The sequence below is a fragment of the Hyperoodon ampullatus genome, assembly GCF_949752795.1.
Source record: "Hyperoodon ampullatus genome assembly, chromosome: 3".
Taxonomy (NCBI): Eukaryota; Metazoa; Chordata; class Mammalia; order Artiodactyla; family Ziphiidae; genus Hyperoodon; species Hyperoodon ampullatus.
The window spans coordinates 145,760,422-145,773,835 of record NC_136916.1 but is presented as its reverse complement, the minus strand read 5'-3'; the positions used below and the strand labels follow the sequence as shown (position 1 = coordinate 145,773,835).

At 51.6% G+C, this 13,414-nt stretch overlaps 1 protein-coding gene across 4 annotated transcripts; it reads left to right on the top strand.

Annotated features, from left to right (window-relative positions):
* Positions 1–349: 349 nt before the first annotated feature.
* On the top strand, positions 350–12,669 carry TMEM229B (transmembrane protein 229B; the record flags this gene model as incomplete). Of its 4 annotated transcripts, none has more annotated exons than XM_079701191.1 (2): positions 350–406; positions 12,148–12,669. In XM_079701191.1, the coding sequence occupies 2 exons, from the start codon at positions 350–352 to the stop codon at positions 12,667–12,669; spliced, it is 579 nt and encodes a 192-aa protein (XP_079557317.1). The 4 variants fall into 4 exon arrangements, with proteins under 4 accessions (XP_079557317.1, XP_079557315.1, XP_079557316.1 ...); XM_079701189.1 differs by having other exon boundaries at positions 350–476; positions 12,152–12,669; XM_079701190.1 differs by lacking the exon at positions 350–406 and adding an exon at positions 4,646–4,749.
* Positions 12,670–13,414: the final 745 nt, after the last annotated feature.

Below are 13,414 nucleotides of genomic sequence, written 5' to 3'. Positions count from 1 at the left end.
AAGTGTGCACACATTCACTCATGGCACAAGAAGCGCCGAGTCCTGGCCCCCCATGTGAACTGCCTGGGATCCATTCCAGGCTCTCATCTCCGGATTAACCAGACCTGGGCAAGCAGGATGGCAGAGAGGAGGTGGCAGGCTCCAGGAGAGGCCCCATGGCCTGGGTGTGATGAGTGTCTGGTGCTGAGCCTGGAGCCTGGAGTTGTGTTTGCCTTGAGGCTGCCTCTCTGGCTGGCCTGGTGGCTCGGAGCTGGGGGCAGTTTAAGCTAATGAACTCCTCCTCTTTAATTCCAGGGACAAATGGAAGCCACCCATCCACTAACCGAGAATCAGCTGAGCCCTGGGGCTGATGCTTGCCCACACTGTTGAGAATGGCACCGAGGCCCAGCCAGGCACCGGGACAAAGGTTAACCCGGGACACTCCTGGACAGTGATCCTGATGTCTGTTCAGAGCCGCGCACTCAAGGGTGTGATAAGTGAGTATGTTACTGGCTCCCAGGGGATCAGTGGCCCTTCCTACCTCAGCAGCATGGGCACAGGCCTGAAGGTTCCAGTTCTGAGCCTGCTTCCGGTCCAAGGGGCTGTCACAGGGCTATGGTCCTGGAATGGGAGGGGGTTTTCCAGCAGTTTCAGGCCATGTCATATGCTAAAGCCATTGTATAGCCACATGGCCTCTAAGAACTGGGTCAGACCCAGATGGGCTGACATGAGTGATGTGAGGCACCCAGCACTTAGGAGATGGCATCTTCCCCAATTCTCTTTCTTATCTGTATGCTCATGGGTGCTTTGGGCCCTGGGCTTTACCTCTGTGCAGTAGGAACTGGATCTCACCTAGGCTTCCAGACTCTGCCCAGAAGCCATGAGTGTTTTGTGTGGCCTTGGGTAGAGCATCCAGGGCACTGGATGGTGAAGGCTTTGTGGTGCCTTAGCTGCCATAAACGTGGCCACCAGGGCGTCAAGAGGAGCAAGTTCTCTGCTGCCTCTGCCATGTTTCAGCCATATCTCCTCCTCAGTCCAGAGGAGCGGCATGTAGGGCGAGAGGCCCCCTGCCTGGGGAGTCTCACCTGTCCTCACATAGCCTTTCTTTCCAGCCTCAGCCTCTGGTTTTTCCTTGATGACGCTTTAAAAAATGACCGTTGGCTGCTCTCCCAAGCCCCAGAGGCTGTCCGGCCTAAAGGCTGTTCTGTCTGAAGAGGGCAGACAGTCCCACTGTGGGACCAGGAGCCAGCAGGCAGAGAGCTCCCCCAGAAACCAGGGCAGGGAGCACTGGTGGGTTTGCACTCTTGACTGGACAAGTTTTAGGAGCTGTTGGACTGGTCCCTGGGAGCCCAGAGCCCTTAGCTTCTACATAGGAGTTTGCAGAGAGGGAAAGGGTAACTGGGTATTTCTCAGCTTTAGATAGATCTTGACTCCACTGCTAGTTGAGAGTTTAAAACTCAAGGCTAGAATCTATTTTTCAGTCAACCGAGGCTTGCAAAATCAGCTTGTGATTGGAGGGTCTTTCAGGAAGTGTGTTATCGAGTTGATTTATAGCCGGGGTGGTGTGAGAGAGCCTGGACTGTGGGAGTGGGGTCGGGGGTAGAGAGATGGTCGTGGAGGCCACTGCAGGAACGCGGTGACTCAGACGGAGACCTATTCCCCACATTACACAGAATTCCCCAGAACAACCTACACCGTCAGCCTTAAAACAGTTGTACCCTTTTGTTCAGTGATACCACTTGTAGAATTGTTCATTAAGAAATCTTTCATTAGGAAATAGTTCCAGCAAAGAAAAGGGCTGAATTCTCTTGTTACAGGCATGAAAAAGATGTTCTTGTGGTGTCATTGTCAGAGTAGAAATGGAAAACAGTTGTTCTCCCTTTGTTGAACAGCTAGGTTAAGTAAATTATAGATTTCCACTTGGTGGAATATTACACAGCCATTATAATAAGGAGAACATAGGAAATATGACAACTTGGAAACATGATTATGATGTAATGAGTGAAAGTGTCAGGTTACAGGATAAGTACATTATGGTAACTTGTAAAATAAACACATGAGAAAAGATCGCAAAGGGGAAATGATAATGGCTGCTAGTTTGCTGGAATTATGAATGCCTTTTCTTTCTATGATGCATGGATTTGTTTCTTTTAAAACTAACTTAAATCTCAATGAGTACACAACATACCATCAAATGTGATTTTCTCTAAGATGTGGGATGATGGGGGACTTTTGCTTTCTATGTCATTCCTTTCTGCAGTATTTAAATTTCAACTGTGAGCAAATGTCATTTTTGTAATCAGGAAAAAGAAAGACATTTTAAAATGCTAGATTAAAAAAAAATTTAAAGGCTATATTTCCCAAGGAAGAGGAGAAGAGAAAGGCTGAGCTCTTTAGCTCTTTCTACCCGCTCTCATCAGTGTTTAAGGGCCTGCGCCTGTTTGGGCCCATTCATTCATTCATCAATCCATTCGTTCACAGGTATCAGTGGGTCTTACTGCCAGGCACTGTTCTAGGCACTAGTTACCCAGCAGTGAACAAGGCAGAGCCCTGCCCTTGTGGAACTTTCACTCTAATTGGGGGAGACAGACAATGAACAACTAGCAAAATATTGGAAAGTGAAAGCGCTATGACTAAAATGGGATGATGTGAGTGACGGGGAGGCTATTTTGGATCAGAGATTCCTCTGAGATGGTTGAGCTGAGATCTGAATGACAACAGAGAGGCAGCCACGTAAAGTCTGGGAAGGGTCCTGCTGGCAACGCACAGGAACCCCAGCCTGCAGTCCCCACCCGCAGGCTGCCCTTTGTTGTCTGAGCCCTGGTAAGCCTCGGTGCCAGGCTGACTCCGTTCCCCAAGCCCACTTGCCCCCCGTGCACCTGCCAGTTGGGATCTGCTCAGCATCTGAGGCTGTCTGAAATCCTCCGCGGCCTGCTGCCCTGCACGGATCGGTTGCTTCTGATACTCTGGCTGCTGTTGCTGCTGCAGGCACAGGGCTTCTCTGGGCAGCCTGCACGCTGGCCACTGCTCTTGGCTGGCATTTCCATGGCAGGGCTGGGGCGTCTGAGATTCCCGGCAGCATTGGGGCAGGCTGGCCATCGGGGAGACTCTGGGTAATGTGTGTTCTGGTGAGAGGTCTTTGAATGGCACGTGCCTTAAGGTCCAAAGGGGTGGCTGCTGCCATGGTCCTGTGAGGGTCGGCCGTGACCCTGGAGGATCTTCGTGTGGATGCTGCCAGAACGTGGCTTCAGAACAGAACTTGGCCTCTCAGAATAGACTGAGAGCCTTCAGGAGCTCTGACACCAGTTCTGGGCTTCGCTGATGATCTACCGAGCAGCTCACATCCTTCTTGCTTCCTGTGTCTCTCCATATACCATCTCAGCCTTCCACAAGCAGAAACTCAGAAAACGGTAGTGCCCTCAAAGGAGCCTGTAGTCAGGCTCAAGAACAGTGCAATGTGCTGACTGGGAGTGAAGGCTCTGGAGCTGGGTTTGAATCCCAGTTCTGCCTTGTGGAGCTGTAAGAACTTAGGCTAATTTTCTAGCCTTTCTCTGCCTCAAATTCCCCATCTGTGAAATGGGCTTGAAGATTATCTGAGTTAATACATGGAAGGTACTGAGAAGAGTGCCTGATTATTACTGTGACTTGGGAAGTGGCAGGAGGACCATCCCAGGGAGCTTTCCTGGGGGGGGCGCCCACAACAAGAGAGGGTGGAACTCTATGGCATTTGGGCAAGCCAGTGACCCCAGGTATCTTCCCCCACTTGCTTCCCTTCTGGCCCTGAAGCAAGCCCATGTTTTCCTCCCCCTCAACCTGATGACCACAGGGGAAGCTCAGGACTGTTTCAGAACTTGCATCTGGCACCCAGAGGTAAGGGCGACCGCCCACTCCTCATTAATTCCACTACCCCACCAGGAGACTGCACTCAGGGTTGCTCAAGCTGTGCCCCCAATGCCTTGTCCTCAGAGACCCCTGGAAGGCCTGTGCATCTCCCCAGAGCAGTGGTATTAATTAACTGTAATGGTTTTGTTGCCTGGGGATGGGGAGTGAAATTTGGGGAGTAAATGAGGTGAAAGAGGAAGGCTTGCCCAGCCTGTCTACATGGAAGGGGAATCCTGATTTTCTAGCAAGATGCTCCTCTGGACAAAAATTCCCAGAGTTGTCGTGTTGTTCCAGGAAGTTAAGATGCTATAAGGTGGGTTTTTTTGGCAAAACCAAGAACAATCATCCCATCTGGTTTTGCCTCCAGCCTGTCTTGGACTTTTATGGCGTTCTCTTCGCTCCTCTCAACTGCCCACTCTGCTCTCTGTCACCCTAAGGAATAGCTCAGCAGGTTCCAAGAGCAGCAGGTAAGCTACTCCTAGGGAGCAGAGGGCTCTGAAAGCCAGCCCTCCCCCCCCACCACCTGTCTCCTTGGAGGGGCAGTGCCCTGTCCTGATGGCTCTCCTTGGGCTCTGGCCCTTTGCTGGAACTCCGTGTGCCTGCCTCTTTCATCACACACGAGGGCTCTCGTACTTGAGGGCTGTTCCCTAAAATCTCGCTTGTGAAACCATCCACTGCTCTGCACGTTCTTTTCTCTGCTTTCAGTCTTGCCCACGCTCTCCTCTCTACTCCGCCCTGAGTTTTCATTCCTGGGCTGTCCCATCTTTATGTCCTGGTCCTCAGGATGGTTATGTCTGTCACCAGGAGAAAGAAGCAACATCCCGTGAACTGCTGGTTCCTCTTGATGCAGGTAGACCCGGGGCTCCGATCCCAGGGCTGAACAAGGAGGTACTGGAAGGGTCTGGGGCAACGGGCTCAGGTTGGGGGAGGCCAGGCAGGGATGGAGGCTGTTGGGCCCAGCAGCGGGAGGGGAGCCTGTCCTAGCTCAAAGTTCAGGCACAGCTCCGGTGACTATTAGAAGTGGGTTTGGGGAGTGGAGTTCTGAAAATCCACCCAGGCCAATGCCTGCCTTTAATTTTAGCATCTGTCCCATCACAGTGTGAGCTGCCGTCCCACCTGACGACACTGTCTCACATCCCCGTCCCTGTCCTCACCCCCGCCACCCGGCCCCCGCCAGCTATTCCCCATTCACCTTCCGTGAACCAGTCCAGGTCTCCTCAGACACGACCTGACCTCGCCTAGGTATGCGTCCCCTCCACCTACCCGCGTTCTTCCAGGCACAGAGATTCTAAAAACAGAATCCAGGCCCCAGGCTCGCCCTGTTCTCTCTCCCCACACCCACTCTTCTGTTCGGCACTTGCCCTCTCTCCCTTTGACAGCTACTCCTTTAATCTTGCTTCTGCTCCATAGGGTTTGGGCGTCCAGCTCTTCCAAGTCACCTGCTCTGGGGGGTGGGCGTGGCTGGAGCCTCTGATCTGTAACCGACTGGGAAACCATTCTTGGCTTCCCCAAAAGATCAGACCAAGAGGCAAGGAGAGTAGGGTTTTAAAAGCAGCACCAAGGAGGGGACTGACCAGAGTGATGACTCCACCCGTTACATGAGGCTGCTGAAGAGCACGTCTGAAGAAGTCCCTTCTCCGGATCCTGGGGGACAGAGGGGCCAGGGCTACGAGTGCCTGTCAGGTGGACAGACCTGCGTTCAGAGGACCCTGAGTCGGGCAGGAGGCAGAGGGGTCTCCAGGCCACCACTGTCCACCCACCCTGGACTGCGGACCCCTCCTTGCTCCTCTGTGAGTTTCCCTGGAGCCCAAGCTCTGGTCTGGGCAGAGCTTAGCAACCTGTTGGGAGTTCAGCATAAAACTAGAGCTTGAGAAACTGTGCCAGGGATGCTGGCCCTTTCACTCACACTTCTTTTAAAGCCAGGCCCTCACAGGGCTGGTTCTGAGACCCCTCCCCTTTCATCACACCTCCTCAGCCACACGGGAGCTGGAAGCTCACGTCGATTCTCCTCAGCTGAGTTTTTGTTCCATGGGCTGTATGTGTGATTACTGTTTTCACGGGTAGCTTGGCTGCCGGGTTAGTGCTCTGGGTGGAGGTGCAGACCTGACTTGCTTGGCACAGAAGGCTGCCCGGCTGCTAGTGAGGACAGGGGCAGAAAGACCCTGCCACAGGTGGGAGGGAGAAGCGGACCGGGAATCCTGGCTCTGTGCCAGAAATGAAAGCCATCCCTTTCTGAGCATTTGCTGTATCCCTAGTAGTGGCTATCTCTTAGCTCATTCATCCTCACTGTAACCCTCAGAGGTAGTTACTCTTATTCTCACTTTACTTATAAGGAAACTGAGACAGAGAGGTCAGGTAATGTGCCCTAGATCCCACAGGTGGGGGGTATTATCGTCCACCACACAAACCCAGGCAGTTAGGATCTGGAGCCCCTGCACTTAACCCTACACACCATTCACACCTGTGAGTCACGGTTTGTTGTTGGGCATGGCTCAGGAGGGAAGAATGGGCGTTAATTTTACACAACTTCAGGTTTCCTTAAGTTCATTTGTCTGGCAAATTTACTGAGCATCTTCTATGTACAAGGCACTAAGATGATTAATATATAGTCATTCAACAAATAGTTTAAAGGAACTTCCCTGGTGGTCCAGGGGTTGAGACCCCGTGCTTCCACTGCAGGGGGTGCGGGTTCGATCCCTGGTTGGGGAACTAAGATCCCACATGCTGCGTGGCCAAAAAAAGAAAATAAAACAAACAAACAAACAAAAACAAATGTTTTAAAGATACCATTATTTTTATAAAAGTTATACATACTAGTTAGAAAAAATTTTAGAGTCTACAGAAAAGTATAAAGATAGAAATAAAAATCACTATGATGTCACCATCTAGAGATGATTGTGGCTAAATTTTTTGTATATTTACATGTATGTATGCCTTTGCAAAATCAAAATCATACTCAGCATTCCACTTTGAATCCTGCTTTTTTCTCTTAATGTTGTATTAAACATTCATCAGGTGGCTACTAGTGCTGGCCTCCAGAGGAATCATGGCAAAGACGAATGCTAACTGTTATCACAGAAGTGAACAGGGTGCAGAGGTGGACAGGGCAGTGGTCAGCTCCAGGGTTGCAGGTGTTTAGGAAAGTCTTCACAGAAGAGGAGCTGGATCTTGAAGAAGGATTATGGCTTCGCAGGCCATGGGTGGGGGAAGGGCACCCCAAGTAGCAAAAACAGCAATGGAGAGATCTGGTGGACAGGCTCCGAAGCAGAAGTGGATCACGATGGGCTTTGCCAGTCATGCCTAGGGGTTGAGCCTTACTCTGTAGATGTTAGAGATCCACTAATGGGCTTTAAGTGGGGAGAAACATTGGATGTGCATTTTAGAAAGACTGCTGTTTCTATACACTCTTTCACAGTAGTGATGAGTAAATTGAAAGGAGCAAGGCAAGGCTGGGAGACTGGCTAAGTAGGAGACTATTGGAGTCATCCAGGTGAGAGATGATGGGGCTTGAACTAGAGCAGGAATGAGAAAGAGGAATGACAAGGAAGAGATGGATTTCAAAGATGTTTAAGAGGTAGAAAGGATAGGAGTTAATGGCTGACTTGGTGGCTTTGCCATGTGACTTGCTTGGGCCAAAAAGATTGTTAGTGGGTGTGACTTAACAACTTAACTAGTATTGAAAAGCACCGGTGCAGTTGGGTTGCTCGCTCTTGGGCCTCCACCCTTGCCATGAGAAGACCTTGCCAGGGCTAGTCCACTAGGCCCAGAAGACGGACAAGAGGCAAGTGGAGCAGAACCATCCCAGCCAAGCATAGGACAGAGCCCCCAGATGACTCACAGCCTTGTGACTGAGGCCAGCCAAGATCTGTCAACCCATAGGCACGTGAGTTGTAATAATAAATGAGAGTTTATTTAAGCCATTGAGTTTGGGGATGATTTGTTATGTAGCAATTGCTGAGTGACAGGAATGTCTTCATTCTTTTTATATATATATATATATATATATATATATATATTTATTTATTTATTTATTGGCTGCGTCGGGTCTCAGTTGTGACACGCACAGCATCTTTCGTTGCGGTGCACGGGCTCTTCGTTGCGCGTATGGGCTTAGTTGCCTGACCAGGGATCGAACCAGCGTCCCCTGCACAGCAAGACTGACTCAACCACTGGACCACCAGGGAAGTCCCAAGAATGTCTTCACTCTTGAACTGAATGCTTTCTGTGTGCGAGGCACTATTCTAGGCACCTGGGGATGTGGTGCTGAATCAAAGTTCTTACTTTCAGGGAGTTCAGGTTAAAGGGGGGAAGTGGCAGAGGAAGCAAGAATGACCTCTCTCCGCTAACTGGGTGCATGGTGGTACCATTAATCAAGATGGGGGTCAGGGCTTCCCTGGTGGCGCAGTGGTTGAGAATCTGCCTGCTAATGCAGGGGACACGGGTTCGAGCCCTGGTCTGGGAGGATCCCACATGCCGCAGAGCAACTAGGTCCCGTGAGCCACAACTACTGAGCCTGTGCGTCTGGAGCCTGTGCTCCGCAACAAGAGAGGCCGTGATAGTGAGAGGCCCGCGCACTGCGATGAAAAGTGGCCCCCGCTTGCCACCCACAACTAGAGAAAGCCCTTGCACAGAAACGAAGACCCAACACAGCAAAAATAAATCAATAAATTAATAAACTCCTACCTCCAACATCTTCTTAAAAAAAAAAAAACCACACACACAGCCCAGGCTTTACTCCTTTGTGAAGGCAACATTAAAAAAAAAAAAAAAAAAGATGGGGGTCATACGATCCCTGAGGTGGACCTGGGTGACCTGGCCTGAGGCGGCACCTCCAGCAGGAGGCCCTCCGTACTTGCCTCGCAGCAAGGGAAGGTGACCAGCCCTTCTGCTGGACAGAGGACAAGCGGTGCCCTTCTGCTGGACAGAGGACAAGCGGTCCCCTCCTGGCCACAGGTGTGGGACAAGACGCACTGACAGTCGGGCACCAGTAGGGACAGGAAAGCTGCTGGGGCTGGAACCGCCTTCCCACTTCACCCTCCCGGGCCCTGAGGGTCTGCTGTTCGGTGCCGTGGCCGGAGCAGCGAGGGGAGCTGGAGCCTGAAGCCAGAGGCCTGGGCTCCTATCACCGGCCGGTCCTCCCACACTCCCTGTGTTGAGTTGTGTGCTGGGTGCTCCTTTAACTGCATAATTTAAAAAGAAAAAAGAAGCTAAGAGTGGACCAAAACGTTGCACAAAGTGCTCTAATTTCCACAAAAAAAGAAAAAAAAAGATGGGGGTCATAGGAGATACTGGGGGGGAAGATAATGAGTTTGATTTGGGAAAGGAACATGAGGTGCCTATGTGACACTTAGGTGGAGGTGTTTGGGAAGGAGTGGGGTAAATAGGTGTAGAACACGGGAAGGCTGTTTGGCTGGGGACTGGGGACTGAAAGTTATCAACAGTGAAACAAAATCATCTGTACCAAAGAGAGACAGTACATGCTGTGGATATTCAGGGGAGGAAGAAAGGATTTGTGGTTGGGAGGATGAAAAAGATTTTGTTCTGAAGGTAACCTGTAAGCTGGGTTTGTACTTGTGGAGGCAAGAGGAGAAAGGCACATAAAACACAATAGGTGGGATGGTGGTAAGACGCGGAGAGCTGGACTGTGAGAATTAGGCTGAAAAAGTAGATTGGAGTGAGATCAGGGAGAGTCTTGAATGCCAGGCCAAGGACACTGCAGCGTTTCATTAGAAAATGGGGAACCACTGAATGTTTTTGAGCAGGGGGGTGACATTAGGCACGCATGTCTAGGAGATGGCTGAAGTATGATGAGTTTTGAAGTTGAAATCAAAAGATACGGATTCTAGTCTCACCTCTTCCATTCAGTGGCCCTGGGATATGGGGCAAATGACTTCTCTCTGAGCTTCAACTACCTCTCTTAAAAAATGGAAGTCAAACTACCTGCCCGTCACACGAGTCTTAATTTAGTAAGAACCAATGACAAAATGTGAATGAAAGTGATTGGAAGACCACCAAGCAATGTGCATGGGTAGGCATTATTGTGACTAGGTCTGCTTTAGCTGAAACGTAAGGCTGGGATTCCCAGACAGGTGGGCAGACTGCAAATGTCATCTTGTTAACCTCTGTTCTTTCTACCACCTCGGAGAGAGGACTGCCAGAGGTGTCAGCCTGGAGTCCACTGGCAGCTGGCAGAGCTGGGGTTCATGTTCTCCTGCTCTGCCTGCCCGTTTTTTTTTTTTTTGCGGCATGCGGGCCTCTCACTGTTGTGGCCTCTCCCGTTGCGGAGCACAGGCTCCGGACGCGCAGGCTCAGCGGCCACGGCTCACGGGCTCAGCCGCTCCGCGGCATGTGGGATCTTCCCGGACCGGGACACGAACCCGTGTCCCCTGCATCGGCAGGCGGACTCTCAACCACTGTGCCACCAGGGAAGCCCTGCCTGCTCGTTCTTGGTATAACCCTGAACTCTCCCACCCCACCCTCCACATAAATGACGTGTCATTTAGAGAACGCCTGCTCAGGGGAGGACTGTACCAAGGCCACGGAACAGAGGACCGGGAGACAGCTGCTGCCATCAAGGAGTACACAGGCTGGTTGGATAGTAACTAGGGGTGGCATTGAGTAAAGGGTCAAATGAGTGGTCCACACAGTCACTGGTGGAGGGCCAGGGCAGTCTTCGGAGAAGCATGGTGGGGCCTTGAAGGCCAGTGGGGTTTAAAAGAGAGCATCGGAAGGGAATGAGAAGTAAAGGGGAGGACTCTCTCCTCTGTCAGGTTTCCACTGGTTTCCTCTCAATATGGAAACTAAACACCAAAACCCCACTTAATGGAGCAGTTAAAAACAAATGCGACCACAATAAGCAACCACTTCACACCCATTAGAATGGCCATCGTCACGAAACCAGAAAATAAGTGCTGGCAAGGATATGGAGAAATTGGAACCCTTGTGCATTGCTGGTGCGAATGTAATATGGTACAGCTGCAGTAGAAAACAGCAAGGCCACTCCTCAGAGAATAAAAACAGAATTACCATATGATCCAGCAATTCCACTTCTGGGTAAATACCCAAAAGAACTGAAAGCAGGGACTCGAACAGATATTTGTACACCCATGTTCAGAGCAGCATTATTCACTATAGCCAAAAGGTGGAAACACCCAATAATGGATGAATTGATAAACAAAATATATCTAGGTAGATCACAATAGAATATTATTTAGCCTTAAAAAGGGAAGAGGGGCTTCCCTGGTGGCGCAGTGGTTGAGAGTCCGCCTGCCGATGCAGGGTACATGGGTTCGTGTCCCGGTCCAGGAAGATCCCACATGCCGCGGAGCGGCTGGGCCCGTGAGCCATAGCCGCTGAGCCTGCGCATCTGGAGCCTGTGCTCCGCAACAGGAGAGGCCACAACAGTGAGAGGTCCGCGTACCGCAAAAAAAAAAAAAAAAAAAAAAAGGAAAGAAAATTCTGACACATGCTACAACATGGATGAACCATGAAGACGTTAGGCTCAGTGACATAAGCCAGTCACAACAGGACAAATACTGCATGACTCCACTTAAATGAGATACCTAGAGTTGTCAAATTCATAGAGACAAAGTAGAATAGTGGTTGCCACGGGCTGGAGAGGGGATGGGGAGATAGTGTTTAATGAGCTCAGAGTTTCAGTTTGGGATGATGAAAACATTTTGGAGATGGATGGTGGTGATGGCTGCACAACAATGAGAACGTACTTAATATCACTTCAGTGTATACTTTAAAACAGTTAAAATGGTAACTTTTATGTTATGTATATGTTCACATGCACACACATAAAAGACACATGTGACGGGCTGCTTAGAAAGAGCTCACTTGAAGTATGAGTGATGTGGAACTCACTTGAGTTTGAGAAGAAGTGGGGGAAGAGATGGGGACCCCAGTGGGTGGGCCTAGTGAAAAATTAGCAAGTAGACTGGAAATGGGGGTACTTTTCCATTGACTACCAATCATCCTAAGAAGTTATTATAGGGAGTGTAGTAGACACCTCTCTCCAAGTAGCACTTGAGTAGCGTTTCTCAGAGGAAGCCAGTGGGGCTGTTTGTTTTCCTCCTTTTGTTTCTCATGCCTACCTGGCTCAGGTAAGGAATATGAAATAAAGTAATGAACATGGAATAGGGTTAGGAGTATGATGAGTAACTAAAAGAGAAAGGTAGAGGCAGGTTTGAAATCCCCTCCGGCCTGGTCACTCCAGAGACTTGGGGTTGGCAAGTCTGGGGGCCTCCTCCCTCACTTGTGTCTCCTTTGCGTCCCTAACAGCCAGCCCCAGTCAGCGCCATGGCTTCCGCCGAGCCCCTGACGGCGCTGTCCCGCTGGTACCTGTACGCCATCCATGGCTACTTCTGCGAGGTGATGTTCACGGCGGCCTGGGAATTCGTGGTGAACTTTAACTGGAAGTTCCCGGGGGTCACGAGCGTGTGGGCGCTCTTCATCTACGGCACGTCCATCCTCATCGTGGAGCGCATGTACCTGCGCCTGCGTGGCCGCTGCCCGCTGCTGGTGCGCTGCCTCATCTACACGCTCTGGACCTACCTGTGGGAGTTCACCACCGGCTTCATCCTGCGCCAGTTCAACGCCTGCCCCTGGGACTACTCCCAGTTCGACTTTGACTTCATGGGCCTCATCACCCTGGAGTACGCCGTGCCCTGGTTCTGCGGGGCCCTCATCATGGAGCAATTCATCATCCGCAACACCCTCCGCCTCCGCTTTGACAAGAACGCCGAGCCCGGGGAGCCCAGCGGCCCCCTGGCCCTGGCCAACGGCCACGTCAAGACTGACTGAGCCGGGGGAGCGGTGGGGGGCTGGGGGGCTCTCATGGATCCTGTGGACAAGGGTACCAAGCTGGTAGGGTTGCCCCCTCTGTACAGCACAAGCCCTGCCCCGTAGGGCACACGGAGCCCCCATGCCCCACTCCCGCCACCGTGGGCGGGCGTTGGGGGCGTGGTCAGGCCTTGGGGGCGGGGCGTGGAGGCGGCAGGGGCACTTCGGGTAGGGTCCGTGGATCTCAGCCCAGCTCAGGGGCGGGAGGCCTGTGGCTACACAGGGACCGGACTACGTGGGTGACTTTGGAAGCAGCAGGCCCTGTCCTGACTAAGGGACACTGAGAATGGAGCAGAAGGTGGGAGGCAAAGCCTGAGGAGGCTTTGGGCTGCTGCGGAGGCCACCTGCCTTCCTCTCACCTGGTTTAGTTGGGCTTCGGCTGGTTCCATTAGGCAATATTCAGGTGCTTGCTTGCAACCAATACCTCCCCCAGGGGCCTGCTGAGCTGCAGCCTAAGAAGAGACTGGGCAGCCAGGAGGCTGCTGGGCAGGAGTGCTGGTCTGCAAGGGCTGGGAGGTCTTCCCTTGGCTCCTTTCGCCTCCCCCAGGGTCCCACGCTGATCCCTTGGCCTTCGGGGGCTCCCCCCCTGGTGCTGGATTCCCACCAACCTTGGGCTTTTGGAGGTTTCAATCCCTGTGTGTTCGGCAGCATTTCCCCCTTTTCTCTTATTTTCAAAGTCTTTACCACTAGCAGCCCCTTTATCCAT